Source organism: Alligator mississippiensis, chromosome 15, assembly GCF_030867095.1.
Source record: "Alligator mississippiensis isolate rAllMis1 chromosome 15, rAllMis1, whole genome shotgun sequence".
NCBI lineage: Eukaryota > Metazoa > Chordata > Crocodylia > Alligatoridae > Alligator > Alligator mississippiensis.
The window spans coordinates 24,962,500-24,977,889 of NC_081838.1; the positions used below are offsets into that span (position 1 = coordinate 24,962,500).

The following is a 15,390-nucleotide window of genomic DNA, read 5'->3' on the forward strand; positions in this document are numbered from 1 at the left end:
TCCAAGCCATTTCCAAGGCCACGATCCTGTGGCCATTCAGATCCATACCTGGGAAAGGAGCCAGGTCCTTGAGAGCCCAGTTTGATGTGTGTTTTCATCAGTTGACCAGAGAGATCAACTGGTCAGCTGAGCTCACTGTTGGCCTTCCCACCAGCAGCTTGGGGCAGCTGAGAATGGAACTCATTTTTATATAACTCGGTCACATGACTGGGGAATTATTTCATCTGTTGGGAGCCCAGCAGGCCAGATGACACAGCTCTATTGGCCAGCACACTGGGGGTGAGAGTTAATTCTTATTAAGAGTCAAGGGTCAAAAGAAGAATTTATAGAATAGGACAAGTGCTAGTAAGATGGGAAGACATGACCCCCCCTCGCCCCCCGCCCACACACACACCTCAAGACCCCCCACCTTGCTGTGTTTGCTAATAGAAAGGTGTTGCTGCCTCTGAAAGATGCCCAGGCTCAGCCGACGGGCCTCAAGAGGGAAGGAGCCCCACAGCTCCGGGTTGATGGTACCTACGCCGAGTACTCTTGGCTGACATACAGGGATCACAGGTGTACTATCATCGATGTATGATCCCGTGCCTTGACCTCTGCTTTTTGGTCCCTTTTTGGACCTGTCCCTGGGTTCCCAGCCCATCTCACACCTGCTTTTGTTCTGGAGTAGGGCAAAATAAGTCTAAGAGGCTTTGTTACCCTAAGGAGAGCAAGTGACTTCATCGCTCGAAGCCAGGACAAATCCCCACCAGATTTGTTTCATAGTTTCTAGGGTCGGAAGGGACCTGAACAGATCATCAAGTTCAACTCCCTGCCCAGGTTCAGATTGTAATGTGTGCTGAGACCAAAGAAATATAGTGAGATCCAAACAACAAGAAGGAACTGGACATTTATAGTGCCAAAAATAATGTATGCTTACACAGGGCTTCTCCCATCATCTTCCTGACCACCGGATGCTGCCTCATGGCTGGGGACAAAATTTTGTCTGAATGCCATCAATCCAATAAGGTGATGCCTACGCCCTCTTAATTAGGCATCACCTCCTGTCTCATGGGTGTAGGTATCAGCAGCTGAGTCAGGTGAAGTTTTCTAATGACTACTTGGCCAAAAATAAGATGCAGATTAAGGCCGGGAAGGGGGGAGGGGAGGAGCTATTTACAAGCTCAGCAGAAAGAAAAGCTGGAAAACATTAGAAACTAGAAATCAGAATGTTTAATTTTTGGATGTTCACGGCAGAAAGAAAGGTTGGAAAACATTAGAGGAAAAAAAGCCATAACTTTTCATTTTTGAATATTCTACGTAGAAAGAAAAGCTGCAAAACATTAGGAAAAAATGCCAGAGCATTTCATTTTTTGATATTTTCAGCAGAAAAAAAAAGCTGGAAAACATTTGAAACATTCTGGCTTGTTTTCCTAATATTTTGTGACTTTTCTTTCTACCGAGAATATAAAAAAAAATGAAATGTTTTAGCCTTTTTTCCCCCCTAAAGCTTTCCATCTTTTCTTTCTGCTGACAACATCCAAAAAATGAAATGCTCTGGGTTTTTTTTCCCCTTGTTTTTGGATATTCTTGGCAGAAAGAAAAGCTGGAAAACATTAAAAAAAGACAAAAAGCCAGAACATTTCATTTTTGGATAGTCTCTAAAACACTGATTTTCAGCTTTGAAACCAAAATTACCTTTTCTTTTTTTTTTTTGAACTGTTCAAATGTCCATAACAGGTGAGCGGTGCCCCACAAACATCATTTTCAAAGTGGAATAAGACTTTTGTGAGGTTTTTTTCCTTCAGCTAGAAAAGGGGGCGATGTTTCGTCTCAACCGCCCCTTTTTTGGATGAAAGAACCAAAGCTCAGGAGCTGGAAGCCCAACAAAGCATGTATCATGGCACCTATGTAACAGGTTTAATGTTTAGAGGACTCACCACTGACTTTTGCTTGTGTAGGGCTAAGTTTGGCTCTGGGCTTTAGGTAACAGCAGGTGACAGGCTGAGCCTTAATCTTTGTTACAGAAGAGACAGCTGCCGATTCCCGGAGGCTGGAACAACCAAATAGTTCTGGACAGGCGTCATCTCAAATACATCACTGCCTCCATTGTCCTCTATGATTTTTAGCCTAGCGGACTATAATTACTTGGTCACATTCGTTTATTTGCATGCGAGAGACAGCCTGAGATGCCCCAAAATTGGGTTTCCTGGATGTGTTAAAATAGATGCTTGTTTGGTAGTCTCCGGAGAAAGCATATAGGTGACAGAAGAGCTCATTATTTTAGGTTTCCTTGCATTAGTTATGTCAAGGCTGCCTCTGAATCCAGAAACAGAGCCCTGAAACTCCCACCCCTTGGGCTCTAACGAAGGACCTGAAATAAGTTCAGGCCAACAGCTGGCAGCTTTCCTCCCAACCTGCCAGAGCTCAGATACAACCGCATTTGACCCAGTTACATCGCTCTTTTAGGCACAAACTCAGCTGCTCTAGCACCACCCTGGGGGGGATTTTAATAGCTTCGTTGGGAGAGATTATGGGCTCAGCTTTTCCCCTCTGCCACCTCCATTCAACACCCACCTCATATAAGGCTTCCTTTTCAAGCCAAGCCAGCTGGCCACGCTCGTGTCTCAGCACAAGATGCTTCTGAAGACAGTGTCAGGGAACTCGGGATCCTAAGCTGCTTTGACAAACAGGACTGAAGCTGACAGGCTGGATCCGTTTGTGCCTGATTTATGGTGAGCTAAAAATCTCACAGGAGCCGGACTGCTGTTGCCTGCTGACTAGACAAAGCCTGAGGGTTCACAAAGAGGCCAAGTTGCTTGAGTGCTTAAAAGCTCATTTCCCAAAGCAACTCAAGGGAATGGGAGGCAGGGCCAGGCAGCCTGGGCAGATCCCACCAGGGGTGGGTCATCACCTGCTGGAGGCTGGAGACCTTCATGGTACCTGTAATCACTTTATTTGTTTCAAGTGGGTTAATTCAGGAACAGTTTAGCTCAAAGGTTAAGAGGGAGACTGGACCATGGCAAACAGCAGCACGGAGGAGAGAGAGTCATAGAGAAGTGGGGCTGGAAGGGAGCTCCAGAGGTCACTTCTAGTCCAACCCCCCCCCGTCTGAGGCAGGATCAGCCCTGTCCAAACCATCCCAGATGAATCCATCATCTAACCTCTTTGTCAAATGACCGTCACCTCGACACAACATCCAAACCTGCCATGGGGAAAGGCTTTTTAAGCATCAAACAGATGCAGCAGATGCTCCAACACGGGAGTTGTTTGGACTCTTCCAGTTCCATTAACCTGCCCCTTCCACACCGGTTGGATGTAGCGCTCGCTGGTTTCAAGCAAGGCTTAAAAAACATGAATAAGTTGTATCTGTACTGAGATCTGTGTACACGAGGCCTAAACCAGATCAATTCTGGCTCCTAAGTCACCTCTGCCTCCCAGAAAAGCATTTCCAGTGTCCCCACAGATTCTGAGACCAGTCTGGGTGCCCCCCAACTGGGGTTGAGCCCAGCACAGGCCACCAGCCTGGGGAGGTGTCCAAGATGCTACATTAGCCATCTGGGTTCAAACGCAGCTGTCACTGGGGCAGATCTTCAGCAGCAGGGATGCTGCAGAGGGGCTGTGTCAACCACCTTGAACTCGCCTATCTCCAGAGGCTGGAACTTTCCCGCTGTTCCATTCAAGGCACAGCAGAAATATTTCCTCCCCGAACTATAAAAATTGGTTCTTTGCCCTTTGAAGCCAAGACAACAGTCACCTGGGTTTATTTTTATCCCAGACTTCTCCCCCAGGGAGCATAGGAGGCTGAAAACAGCTCCTTATCTTCTGACTCCGGCAGACAAGTCAGGATGGACTCCGCCTGGAAGGTGTCTTCACAATGCCAGCAATTAAGCTCTCCCAGGACACCGCTGGAGCAGGTGTCAGGGAAGGGGACAATCTGTTGTCTTCTGTAACTCAGGGCTCAGTCACTGACCATGTGAATCAGCTGAGATCACGTCAAAGCCAAGTGGGCACGTGCCACAGGTCCTGGAAGTCATTGCCCTTCAGAGGAGCCTAGAAACCATCATACATTCCTGTCGCCCAATGTGTGAAGGTCCAGAGATGCATCGTGGGAGATGAAAAAAGCAGAAGAGATGATGGGTGGCGGAAACAGCCGCAACCCAGAAGAGGTGCAACAAGGGGTTGTTCCAACAGCCGAAGGAGAGGGATTCTCCTCTGGTTGGAGAGTCCCCTCTCCACGATCATTTCTTGCCCATGAAATAGGCATAATGTCCACATGCTCGTTCTTCCTTTAGGAAGCAGCAATTAGGCAGCGCGTGTCCGGACGAATCAACCAGCAAAGCCTTAGTCACATCCTGTCTCCCTGGAGCCAGGCAGTTAGAGTCAATTCTTTCGGGCAGCTCCAGCCCGGAGGGATGGTGAACCCCCCTCATGCGGTGCTGCAGCAGTGCTCCCAGTCCGTGAGGTGCAAGGCTCATTCGCCAGGGGCGAGGGCAAGTCAGTGGCCAGCAGGAAGCCCAGGTGTGGTGAGGAGACGGAGAGCTTCTGCCTCAAGGCTACGGAGGGAACTGGTTGCCAAAGACCTCTCACGACTTGCTTTGCTGAGGATGAGAATCACCACGGTTTAGGCCATGCTTTGCAGCCGCCCGTCCAGCGCCTCACACGGTTGCCAGCTGCCACCCAGCCTCGTACCCCAGCTCCCTTACCACCACCACCACCCTGCTCCCTCCAGCAGAGGGGCCCAGCTACCAGCCTGTCTCAGCCCTCTAGGGCCAAAGAGCAGAGCAAGCAAAGCCAATGAGCCATGAAGTTTTATTAAAATTAAATATAACTGACATGTAAAATGAACGCAACTGAAAAACAAAAATGCGGCAGTAACACGCGCGCCGGACCAGCCGCGGGGAGCCAGCGGGCAGTCGGGACGTGGAGCCTCCGTGCTGCAGGGGCCCGGCTCCGGTGCCGCGTGCTCCCTGGGCCAAGGCCGGCAGATGAAGCCTCGCAGGCGGGCAGCAGGAGCGGGCATGTCCATCGCAGCCCTCAGGCGCTACAGCAGGCGACGACCTTGCGCTCCAGACTGTAGGCTGCGGGCACGGGGCAGAGCCATGAGGCGGGAAGCCCCTGGGGCCCGTCGCACCCCCTCGGCCTCACACAGCCCCAGTGGGACCATCGCCCCCCGCCCACCCGCGGGGAGGGAAACTGAGGCAGAAGGTGGCGGGCGTCCGCCTCCAGCAAGTGCTTCAGGGGCTCCCCTCCCTCCCTCAGGGCCCGGATGTAGGGGCTCATGGCCCGACCTGGGGCCAGAACACCCCCGATGAGCCCCCTCCCCCTCCCCGTGGACCCTTGGACCCAGAAGGAAGATCCGCCTCCCGCCCAGAACGAGGCTGACACTCACGGTTGCAGGGCGCATGCGCGTCACCGCCCGTCAACGCCTGCTTCAGCGTCTGCCACCAGCGCCATTGGCCGGCGGCCGCCGTGACGTCACCGCCCGCCCCTGCCACCCCCGCGCGCGGCAGCCGCTGCCAGAGGGCGGCATCCACGGGGGGCAGGGGTGGGGTGCGCAGGCGCGTGAGGCGGCGGCAGAAGGGGCACGTGACCACGGTCCCGCGCGCCAGGCGGCGCAGGCAGGCGGTGCACAGCACGTGGCAGCAGCGCGCAGGGCGCCACGACCCGCGAGCCACGCCCAGGCGCCGAGGGGCCCGCGCGTCCCGGTCGTAGGGCAGGCAGCAGATGGCGCACTCCAGCTCGGCCTCCACCTCGCTTCCGCCCTCACTGTCGGTCACTTCCGCTTCGCTTTCGTCCTCGCGCGGAGCCATGCCGGCCACTTCCGCCCGCACTCCGGCAGTCTCCAGCGCTCTTGGAGGCTGCGGTCGGGCGCTCGCGCCTTTTTATGGCCTGGCTCCGCCCCCTGGGAGCAACAGAGGGACAAAAACGGGCGGGGCCTGGATCCCGAACGGAAGTGGGCGGGGCTCGGGCGTCTTCGTTCTCCCCCTGGAATGGGGGCGGGACGCGGGCGCCTGGGGCTGAGTGGTAGCCCCATCCTCATCCCCCTCCCCAAGCCCACAAATCCTCCTCCCAGACAGGGAAGCACCCAGGCGTCGACCCACCCCCAGCGGCCCTTGGCAAGGCCCCCGGGGGCCCGATCCCGCCACCACGAGGTGTCTGGCTCCCATTTCCTCGCTCCCCTCAGGCCCAAACCCACAACCAGCGGACTAGAGAACTGATTAGCGGCCCTCTCCCGGCCCCTGGTGGAGAGCACGGGCATCGCAGAGCCCTGGGTCTAGGCTGACGGCTGGGGAAGGAAACTGAGTCACAGGCAGCCCCTTCCTCCCCAGGCTGCAACCAGCTCTAGGATGCGACCGGCTGCATAGAACAGCAGCCAGGTCTGGGGTGAAGACCTGAATAAGATGCTTCGTGCACCCCCCCATGGACCCCAATTTGACCCCAGACCCCGCCCCCCCCACAAATGGCCAAGGCCAAGGGTGGTGAAAGAGCTGGTTTATTTACAGAGTAAACCTCATCGAAGTGACATTCGGCAGCATCTGTCTGCCCGGGGTAGGGGGCCAGGGGTTGTGCCATAATGGGGGCCCTGCGGGGCCTTATTGCTTTAAGGAATAGATGGCTCTGCTGGAAGAGGGGGGGGGTGGGGCTATGTAAATCAGGATAGGATATAGGAGGAAGGGGCAAATCAGGGGGAGGGGTACTGGGGTAAGGGCAAGGGGATGGAGCAATAAAAATGGGCGGGCTCTGAAGCTGGAAGGTGGCAAACCAGGGGGTGGGGCATGTAAATTAAATATGTATATTAAATGTGCAAATGAAAGCTATGCAAACTACAATGAGTAAATTAATATAAATAGTAATAAATAGGGAAGTGTCCTTTGGTCAGAGGAGGAAAACCCAGAGTCCCCTCTGCTGCCGCAGTACCCTGAGTTACCAGCAGAGGGTGGAGCAAGGGATTGTGGGATACTGGCAGGGGATACCCTGCAGGTGGGTTTCAACCCCATGGAGGGCGCCACCCCTTTAAGAGGCAAGCAGGAATGGAGGTGGGGCCAATTCCGCCGTGCAAGCAGCTCCCATTGGGGAACCGGGCTGCTTGCCCGGTTCCAGAGCGGTACAGGTGGGGGATGGAGGCTCATGCACGAAGTGACAGCCAATCCAGGGGCCAGGGGGGCAGGGACACTGGCGGGTCCAGCCCCGAGCGCCGTGTCCTTACGCCCGGGACTCCTTTTTGGTGGTTGGCTTGTTGCCCAGCAACGCCTCCATCTCCTGCAACACTGGCGCTGTGAGCTGGGCCAACACCTGCGGGGCACGCAGGCATCTGGGTCACTAGGCCTCACTGGCTCCTTGGAGCCAGAAGGGACCCAGGTGTCCAGGCCTCCCTGAACAGGGAAGGATCCAAGGAGTGCAGCTCCCTTGCTCCACCCAGGGATGCCTACTTTAGAGCCACCAGGCCCCCTCCCCTGCTGGCAGTGGGGAAAGGACCCAGGCAGCCAGGCGGGCTCACCTGGACGGCGCCCAGGTTCTCTAGGAGCTGCTCCACGCTGGACACGCCCAGGAGCACAGAGCTGATGCCCTCGCTGCGCAGGCACCAGGCTGGGTGGGCACGGGTACAGGCACGGTTAGGCTCGGGGTGGTGCTGAGCTGGCCTCCCCTATCCCAGCAGCCCCTGTTCCCCTGCTTGGAGACCTCCCCTATCCCAGAAACCCATCCACCCTCCCTGTTACTTGCTAGACCTCCCCTATCCCAGCATTCCGTTAACCCTTCCCCTGCTCATTTACCCCCTACCAGACCTCCCCTTTCCCAGCATCCCCTGCTAGGCCTCCCCCTATCCGTTACCCACTACAAAAACCTACCCTGTCCCAGCACCCCATTGGACCTCCTCTATCCCAGAATCTCCTGTTGACCCTCCTCCTACCCATTACTCCATCCCACCATCCCCGGTGAATCTCCTTCATCCCAGCAGCCCCTGTTAACGCTCCCCCTACCCATTACCCCACACCAGACCTCCCCTATCCCAGTACCTGGTTAACCCTCTGCCCACCAATTACTCCCTACCAGACCTCCGCTATCCCAGCATCCCTCTAACTCTTCTCCTTCCTCTTACCCACTACCAGACCTCCTCCCCCCCCCTCCCAGCATCTCCTGTTTGTGCCCCCCTACCCATTACTCCCAGCCAGACCTCCCCTATCCCAGCATCCCATTAGCCCTGCCCTCACCAATGGCCAGCTGGGCTACAGTGCAGCCCAGGCGTGTGGCAAGTGGCTGCAGCTCCTTGACCTTGGCCTGCTGGTGCTGCCCATCCTTGCTCTGCACCTTCTCCTTCAGCCACTGGTAGCCCTGCGGGGGAGGGGGAACCAGTCTTAGGGGAGCCACATGGAGGGGGCCACACAGGGGTCTCCAGCGCTGCCCCCCCCCTTACCTTGATGGAGGCACGGCAGTTCTCAGGCACCCGCTCCTCGTACTTGCCGGTGATAAGCCCGCAGGCCAGGGGCGACCAGGTCACAGCCCCCACCCCTGTGGAGGAAGGGGGGGGAAGGGGGCTTAGCCCCCCACCATAAACCTCCCTTCAAGCTCTGTGCTCACGACAGTCACAGCATTTACTCTGAAAACTACTGGCGACAGGTAGAGCCACACTTTCAGGTGTTCACTCTGAAACCTACTGATGACAGACACAGGGGGCGGGGCTAGCTGTAATTGGGGTGTTGACCCTGGAATCTACCCATGACAGACAGAGGCTGGGGCTAGCTACACAGACAGTAAGGCTGGCCCCAAACACGATGTTCACTCTGAAACCTACAGGTGACCGACACGGAGGGCAGGGGTAGCCACACAGAGGGCAGGACTAGCCACTAATGTGTTTATGGCCAACACAGAGCTGGGGGTAGCCGCACAGAGGGCAGAGCTAGCCTCAAACTTGGTGTTTACTCTGAAACCTACTGATGCCCAAAATCGCAGCTGGGGCCAGCTGTGGACAACAGGGCCAGCCATGACTGCAGTGCTGCCTCTGAAACATACTGATGGGCAGCACAGAGAGCAGAGCTAGCCACGAATGTGACATTTACTCTGAAACCTACTGACGGCCAAACCAGAGCCACTTTGCCCCCCCACCCCCGCTGTGTTCCTACCTGCTTCCTCCCCACCCCCGGGGGCTCCCAGGCACCTCCCAGCCCTGGCTCACCGATGTGGTGGTAGAGAGTGGGCAGCTGGCTCTCCACCTTGTGGCGCTGGAAGAGGTGGTACTCAGCCTGTTCGCACACTGGTGCCACTAGGTTGAACTGCCGTGCCACCGAGTAGGCCTCCTGTGATGGCGAGGGGTGAGTGTACGTGTGTGGGGGAGCCTCCCAGCCATCCCAGGTGCCCGCATTGCTACTCACCATGATCTCCACAGCACTCCAGCGCGATGTGCCCCAATACAAGGCCATGCCCCGATCGATGACGTATGTCATGGCCCGGACAATCTCTGTGGGGGGTGGGAAACAGAGTCAAGGGGCTGGGTTGAGCTGGCGCTGAATGTGGTGTTTACTCTGAATCCTACTGATGACCAATGCAGCTGGCACAATTTAGCCCTCAGATTCCTGCTAATCTCTTCACTGTGGAGGTGTTAATGACCCTTTCTCTCTCTCCCCAATCCCGTGCTCCAAACAATCTTGTCGCTGCTCTCTCCCAATTGGCAGCTGAGGTCGTACTTGCTCCAGCATAGAAATACTCCACCATGGAAGTGCCATTGAGATCCTCTGGAAGGCAAGAGCTTGTGATTGGCTGTTTCCACCAAGTAACGGGGCCTCAGCACTTGAGCCAAGCTTGCCCCTGACGTGCCGTGTGGCAGCATGGGGGCTTGGACCCTCCCACCTCGCTGAGGCATTGACTCTGAAGCCTACCGATGGCAGGCTCCACCCCCAAGAGGCTCGGAAGGGGTGAAACATCCCTCCCCTACCCAATCATAGTGCTGGGTGTGGACCCTCCTGCCCCTTTGCGGGGGCAGAGTTGCCCCCCTGTAATATTCCCACCCAGTGTTCACTCTGAAACCTACTGATGACAAGGTTGGATCACCGTTTGTATCGGGGGGGTGAAGGGGCTACAGGGGTCTCAAGGGAGGGTCTAGGGGCTCTAGGGTGCAGGGGTCATGGGGGTGTTGGGGGTTACTCTGCTAGGGGCGGGGTCTCCGGTACCTTCCAGCAGCAGGAGGCGGAAGCTCGGGTCAGAGGCTGCAGGCGGGGGGAAAGCACAAAGAGGTAAGGGGAGACCCCTTGGGTTGGACCCTTGGTGATGGGGCAGGGCACCTGAGAGGGTGGAGCCTGCGGTAGGGGGCAGGGCCTCACCTTCCATGGGGCTGGCAGCGTCCATGCGGTTGGCAAAGACAACATCCACATAGTCCATCTGCAGGCGCTGCAGCGACCCCTGCAGGCCTGGGGGCGGGACCAGGTGGTATGGGGCGGGGCCTCGGTGCAGCTAGCTCTGCCCCCTGCCCTGCTCCACCCTGCCCACCAACCACCACATCCCTGGTCCACCCATCTAGCCTCACTCCATCCAACTAGCTCCACCCAGATGACCACTCCCCACCCAACTAGCCCTGCCTCTTTCACTCAGCAAGCCCCGACCCACCCCTGTGCCCCTTACCCTCAATGATGTGCTTCCGGGACAGGCCCCGCTCTGTCTCTGCTCTGTCGGGGTGGGTGGGGAAAGGCACAGCTGAGACCCAGTGGCAGACCAGGACCCACAGAGCCCCATCAGAGGGACACCACCCTCCAGTATGCCCTGCCCTGACCCAGGGACACCCAGCCCTACCCAGGGAGGCCCCGCCCACTTCCCAGAGCCCCGCCCCTGGACTCACTGCCCGCCCCAGTAGATCTTGGTGGTGACCACGTAGCTGGAGCGTCTGTGGGGGGGAGGAGCAAGATGAAGAAGGGCACCCAGACTCCCCTCACGCCAATGCCCCTCACTCCTGGCCCAAAGCCCCCTGCTCCCCCAGGCCCTGTTGGTGCCCCTCACTCATGACCTAGAGCTCTGTGTGCTCCCCAGCCAGTGATGGACCCCCATATCCTAACTGGAAATGGGGGGGAAGGGGGGTCTACAAATGGTGGGTTTTGACAGCTGGGCTCTCTCTCTCTCGAATTCTCTCCCTAACAGCCCCCTGCTGGATGCCCCCCCCAGCCCAGCGCCCCCGCTGGACACCCTGGCCCAGTGCCCCCTGGTGGAGAATGCCCCCCATGCCCAGCACCCCCTGCTGGATGACACCCCCCCTGCCCACGCTCACCGCCAGCCTTTGCTCTTCAGGACGTTGCCCAAGGTCTTCTCGGCCCTGGGGAGACAAGAGACAGGAGCAGGCCCGGTCCCCACCCACCTCCGCCTAGACGCCTGGTCCCCTCGGCTTGGGGGTGGGCTGGGGGCCCAGACGCTTGGATCCCCTCCAGCTTTGGGGAGGCAAGGGAGGCTGGGGGTAGAGTAGGTGGGGCAGCCAGGGCCCCAACGCCCGGGGTCTCTCCAGCTGGGGGGGGGGGGGTTGCGGGACAGGGGATCACGTACTTGCCGGAGGCATAGACCTCGGCTGTGTCAAAGAGGTTGATGCCGCGCTCGTAGGCGATGCTGAGGACGCTCTCAGCCGTCTGGGGACAGGGGGACCATGAAGGGGCGGCCAGCACAGGACACCCCCCAGCACTCCCCCCCCCCCCGAGCAGGACTCACCTCATCTGAGATCTGGGACCCGAATGTCACCCAGGTGCCTGCGGGAGTGGAGCGGTCAGTGGGGGAGGGGCAGTCCCCCCACAGCCCCCCTGGGACCCCAGCAGAGCCCCCCGACTCACCGAGCCCCAGACAGGACACGCGCAGGCCGGATTTACCCAGGTTCCTGGGAGGAGAACGGGTCACAGCACTGGGGCTGGCGCCCCCACTCCCGCCCGGCACCCCGCACCGGTGCCCTTCACTCCCGCCCCGCCGCCCCCGCAGTGGTGCCCCCCACATGCGAGCGGCAGCCCCCCTACCTGTACTTCATGCCGCCCCCCGCATCCCCCCGCGCCGGGGCCGGGCTGGGGGTCGGGGCCAGGCCGGGGCCGGGGTCCCGCGGGGCCCCCCGCACCCCCTTCCCGTTGCCGGGGCCCGGGATCGGGGCCCCGCGCCCGCCCCCCCCCGCCCGCTCCTCCGCACCACGGCCGCGCAGGGGCTCGGAGCAGGCGATGGACACCTGCATTGGCGCGGCCGGATCGGGCCCTCATTTGCATACGCTCCTCATTTGCATACGGCTAGTTTTCATAGCGGCCCCGCCCCCTGCCCCGCCCCCGGGTTTCGTTCACAACAGCTGGAGCAGGGGCTTAAAGGGGCCGCAACCCCCCTCCCGTAATCCATTGATGGGAACGTGCGGCTCCGCGTGACACGCCCCCCCCCACAGTGTCGGGAGCGAGGAACACCAGTGGGGGGGACAGGGGACTGCCAAGCCTGCCCCACCAAACCTAACGGGCTGTGCCCAGGTTGGGGGGCATCCCAGAGCTGCAGGGGGCTCCAGGCCTCCCTGGATTGGGCCCATCAGGGAGCCCGGACACATGGGTTCCCCACTGCTGCAGAGGGGCACGTAGGCTGGGAGGGGGCAGAGCAGAAGGACTTCCCCGGTCAGGGTCCCCTGCCTTGAGGGCCTGTAGCCCAGCATGCTCTGGGCTGCAGGGGCTGCTTTAGGAACTCCCTCGTGGGGTGCTGCACAGCACAGCCTTGTGGGAAGAGTCCAGAGCACCCAACACCTGCAGGAGCCATGGTGGGGGGGTGGATAGGGGGCTGCGGGTCAGGAGCAAGGAGCACTGGCAAGGCCAAGGGTGGGAAGAAACCAGCAGCTCCTCACGAGTTTGCAGAGCTGGCTGAGGGAGGGCTGAACCTACCCAGCCTTGCGGCTCCTAGCCAGTCAGAGGATAAGAGAGGTAGGTTTCCATGGTGCCCTTCCCTACAGCACCCAATTCCTGGAGCCCATCTCCACCTCCAAGACAGGTGTCCCCCCCTCCCCCAGACCCTGCCTGGTGCCGTACCCACCTGTAACTCATGCCATGGGTCCCAGGCTGGGCCAGGAGCTGGGCCGAGCGCCCAGCAGGCTCGGGTGGGAGTTCACTGCCCCGGCGCAGCCCCGCTCCTGGCCCAGGCGTGGTGCCAGCCCCCTGGCTGCGGCGTCGGAGGCTCTCGGTGCGCCCACCCCGGCCCTTCTTGGCAGTCGGGAGCCCATCGATGCTGAGCCGCGCCCCACGCCCTGCCGCGAGCATCGCGCTGGATGCCTGGGTCCCTCTGGGACGGCGCCTGCCCAGAGCTGCTGCAGCTTATGGCTGCAGCAGGGGAGGAGGGCACCCGCACCCCATTCCCAGGCCCATGCCCCCATCTCCATAGTAACTGGAAGAGTTAAGCTGCTTAAAGAAGGCGAGTGCTGAGGACCTGGCCCATGGCCATGATTGGGGGGGGAGAGGGGGGGGGGTTACCCATCTGGGGGTCAGAGAGCACCCAGGCGTGCAGGGTTCCCTTTCCCTACCCCCTGCCTTCGTCTCAGAGCAGCGCTAGGGGTGGGGTCAGCAGGGCCCCCCAACACACCCAGTTCTCTGCCCAGCTCCAGAGGGCAGAGGGTGACCCCTTCCACCCGGGCACACCCAGATGCCTGGGTTGCCTGCTCTGGGAGCAGGGGATGGGGGATAGCAGAGATTATCCCCAGTGGATGGCGCCCGCCCCCACCCCGCAACATCAAAACCAGTGTCAAAGGTCACATGTCACAGAGAGAGCTTTATTAGACTGTGAGAGCTCCTCCTGGATGCCTGGGTCTCCTCGTGCTGGCCAGGATGAGGAGGAGGGGCGGGGGGGAGGGAGGGGGCTAGGACACCTGGGTTCCTTTCTCAGTTGTGCAGGAGGCTCCGGTGTCATGGGGGGGGGGTGTCAGGCAGCACGGGCAGAGAAGAAGGGCAGGGCACGCACGAAGGCGTCGAGGCGGGAACGGAAGAGCTCACTCTGCACCGGTTCACCCAGCGGGCACAGCGGGTTCTTCACCACCAGCTCCACATAGATCTGGGGAGGGGGGGCAGGAGTCAAGGGGGGGACCCAGGCATCCAGGCTCCCACCCCAGGCACAGACTCCAAGCATCCACCCCCACTGATGTGACCCCATGGGTCCTGGGGTGGGGGAACGGACCCTACGCTCGTGCTGCTGCCGAGGGGCGGAGGGGGACCCCAGGTGGGGCACGCTCACATTGCTGTAGAGGTGCTGGAGGGCATCACGGGCGCTGCCCACGCCCAGGTCAGTAGTGAGCACAAAGCGCAGCCCCGTTGGCGTCTCATAGTAGTGCAGCTTGTACTTGCTGGTCTGGAAGCACAGGAAGCCGTCGCGCCTGCATGCTAAGGGCCACACCAGCGCCGGATTCCTGCCCAGCCCACTCCTGGGGATCTCCAGCCTTGGCCTCTCAGTCCCCTGCCAGTCACTGCCCTATCCCCATAGATCCCTATCCTGGTCCCCCTGCTCCCTCCCCCATCCCTGGAGACCCCCATCCTGGTCCCCCCACTCCCTGGCTCCCTGCAGGCAGCAGGATACATGTCCACAGGGCTCATCTTGGCCACAAAGGAGCGGATGGAGAACAGCATCCCGAACATCAGCTTGAACTCCTGGGGGGGCAGAGGGGGGTGGTCAGCTGCGACCACCCAGGGACGCTGCCACCTGCAGAACCACATCCCCTCGGGTCCCTGCCCCCAGCTCCAGACATAACCCTGCCCCCCAACACACAGAGGCTTCGCCCCCTAACCGAATTCGCTCAGGTATGACCGGGATTCCCCAACCCTGGACCACCCAGGGATGCCGCAATTTGCCGAGCCTAGTCCGCTCGGGTCCCTGCCCCTGCAGGACACACCCAGGCCCCGCCCCGAGCCCCAGACACAATCCCGCCACCCCGATGCAGACAGGCCTGCCCCCTAACCTACCCCCCGGGGGGGGGGGGCTCAGCTATGGCCAGAAGTCCCCATCCCCGACCACCCAGGGACCCCGCAACTTGCTCAACTGAGGCGGTGTCCCCGTGGGACGCCCCTAGGCCCCGCCCCTAATCTAACTCCGGGGGGCCCCCAGGTATGAACACGCCCCCACCCGTGGGCACCGCCGCTTACTGAACCACGCCCCCCGGGCCCCACCTCCAGGGAAGGCGCCAGGGCCAGACACGACCCCGCCCCCCCGGCCACGGCCAGGCCCCGCCCCGCCCACCTCCTCCTGGGAGATGCCGGGCGGCTTGCGCCGGTGCCACTCGCTGTAGTGCAGGCAGGTGCCGGCCCGGTCGAAGACATAGAGGTTGTGCACCGTCATGGGGGGGCAAGGGCGGGCGGCCTGAGTCCCAGCGCCACACAGCGCCGTGGGGGTGCCGTCCCGCCCCTTCTGTCCGTCGCTACTTCCGGGTTCTGGCCCCGCCCCTTCCGCTCCCGCTCCCGCTCC

The 15,390-nt window shown here is 60.0% G+C and overlaps 3 protein-coding genes across 7 annotated transcripts; all 3 read right to left on the bottom strand.

Annotated features, from left to right (window-relative positions):
- Nucleotides 1-1,191: 1,191 nt before the first annotated feature.
- RNF227 (ring finger protein 227) lies at nt 1,192-6,380 on the bottom strand. 3 transcript variants are annotated; one of them, XR_009457295.1, is made up of 3 exons: nt 5,369-6,013; nt 4,813-5,057; nt 4,491-4,577 (listed from the first exon to the last, which is right to left on the bottom strand). XR_009457295.1 is itself a non-coding variant. In XM_019493810.2 (2 exons), exons 1-2 carry the CDS (start codon nt 5,787-5,789, stop codon nt 4,360-4,362), a joined length of 639 nt encoding a protein of 212 aa, XP_019349355.1. In that variant the 5' UTR covers nt 5,790-6,380; the 3' UTR covers nt 1,192-4,359. The 3 variants fall into 3 exon arrangements, 2 of the variants coding, with proteins under 2 accessions (XP_019349355.1, XP_059574200.1); XM_019493810.2 differs by lacking the exon at nt 4,813-5,057 and having other exon boundaries at nt 1,192-4,577; nt 5,369-6,380; XM_059718217.1 differs by lacking the exon at nt 4,491-4,577 and having other exon boundaries at nt 4,775-5,057.
- A 76-nt stretch (nt 6,381-6,456) lies between these two features.
- On the bottom strand, nt 6,457-12,106 carry KCNAB3 (potassium voltage-gated channel subfamily A regulatory beta subunit 3). Of its 3 annotated transcripts, XM_019493809.2 has the most exons (15): nt 11,952-12,106; nt 11,775-11,818; nt 11,656-11,693; nt 11,497-11,576; nt 11,228-11,272; nt 10,805-10,849; nt 10,591-10,634; nt 10,293-10,379; nt 10,143-10,178; nt 9,348-9,433; nt 9,152-9,272; nt 8,393-8,487; nt 8,190-8,310; nt 7,478-7,566; nt 6,457-7,272 (listed from the first exon to the last, which is right to left on the bottom strand). In XM_019493809.2, the coding sequence occupies exons 1-15, from the start codon at nt 11,960-11,962 to the stop codon at nt 7,183-7,185; spliced, it is 1,032 nt and encodes a 343-aa protein (XP_019349354.1). In that variant the 5' UTR covers nt 11,963-12,106; the 3' UTR covers nt 6,457-7,182. The 3 variants fall into 3 exon arrangements, with proteins under 3 accessions (XP_019349354.1, XP_059574195.1, XP_059574196.1); XM_059718212.1 differs by lacking the exon at nt 10,143-10,178 and having other exon boundaries at nt 11,952-12,105; XM_059718213.1 differs by lacking the exons at nt 10,143-10,178; nt 10,293-10,379 and having other exon boundaries at nt 11,952-12,105.
- Nucleotides 12,107-13,695: 1,589 nt separating this feature from the next.
- Nucleotides 13,696-15,350, bottom strand: TRAPPC1 (trafficking protein particle complex subunit 1). The gene is made up of 4 exons (XM_006271849.4): nt 15,166-15,350; nt 14,509-14,579; nt 14,170-14,308; nt 13,696-13,989 (listed from the first exon to the last, which is right to left on the bottom strand). The coding sequence occupies exons 1-4, from the start codon at nt 15,262-15,264 to the stop codon at nt 13,861-13,863; spliced, it is 438 nt and encodes a 145-aa protein (XP_006271911.1). The 5' UTR covers nt 15,265-15,350; the 3' UTR covers nt 13,696-13,860.
- Between the last annotated feature and the right edge of the window lie 40 nt (nt 15,351-15,390).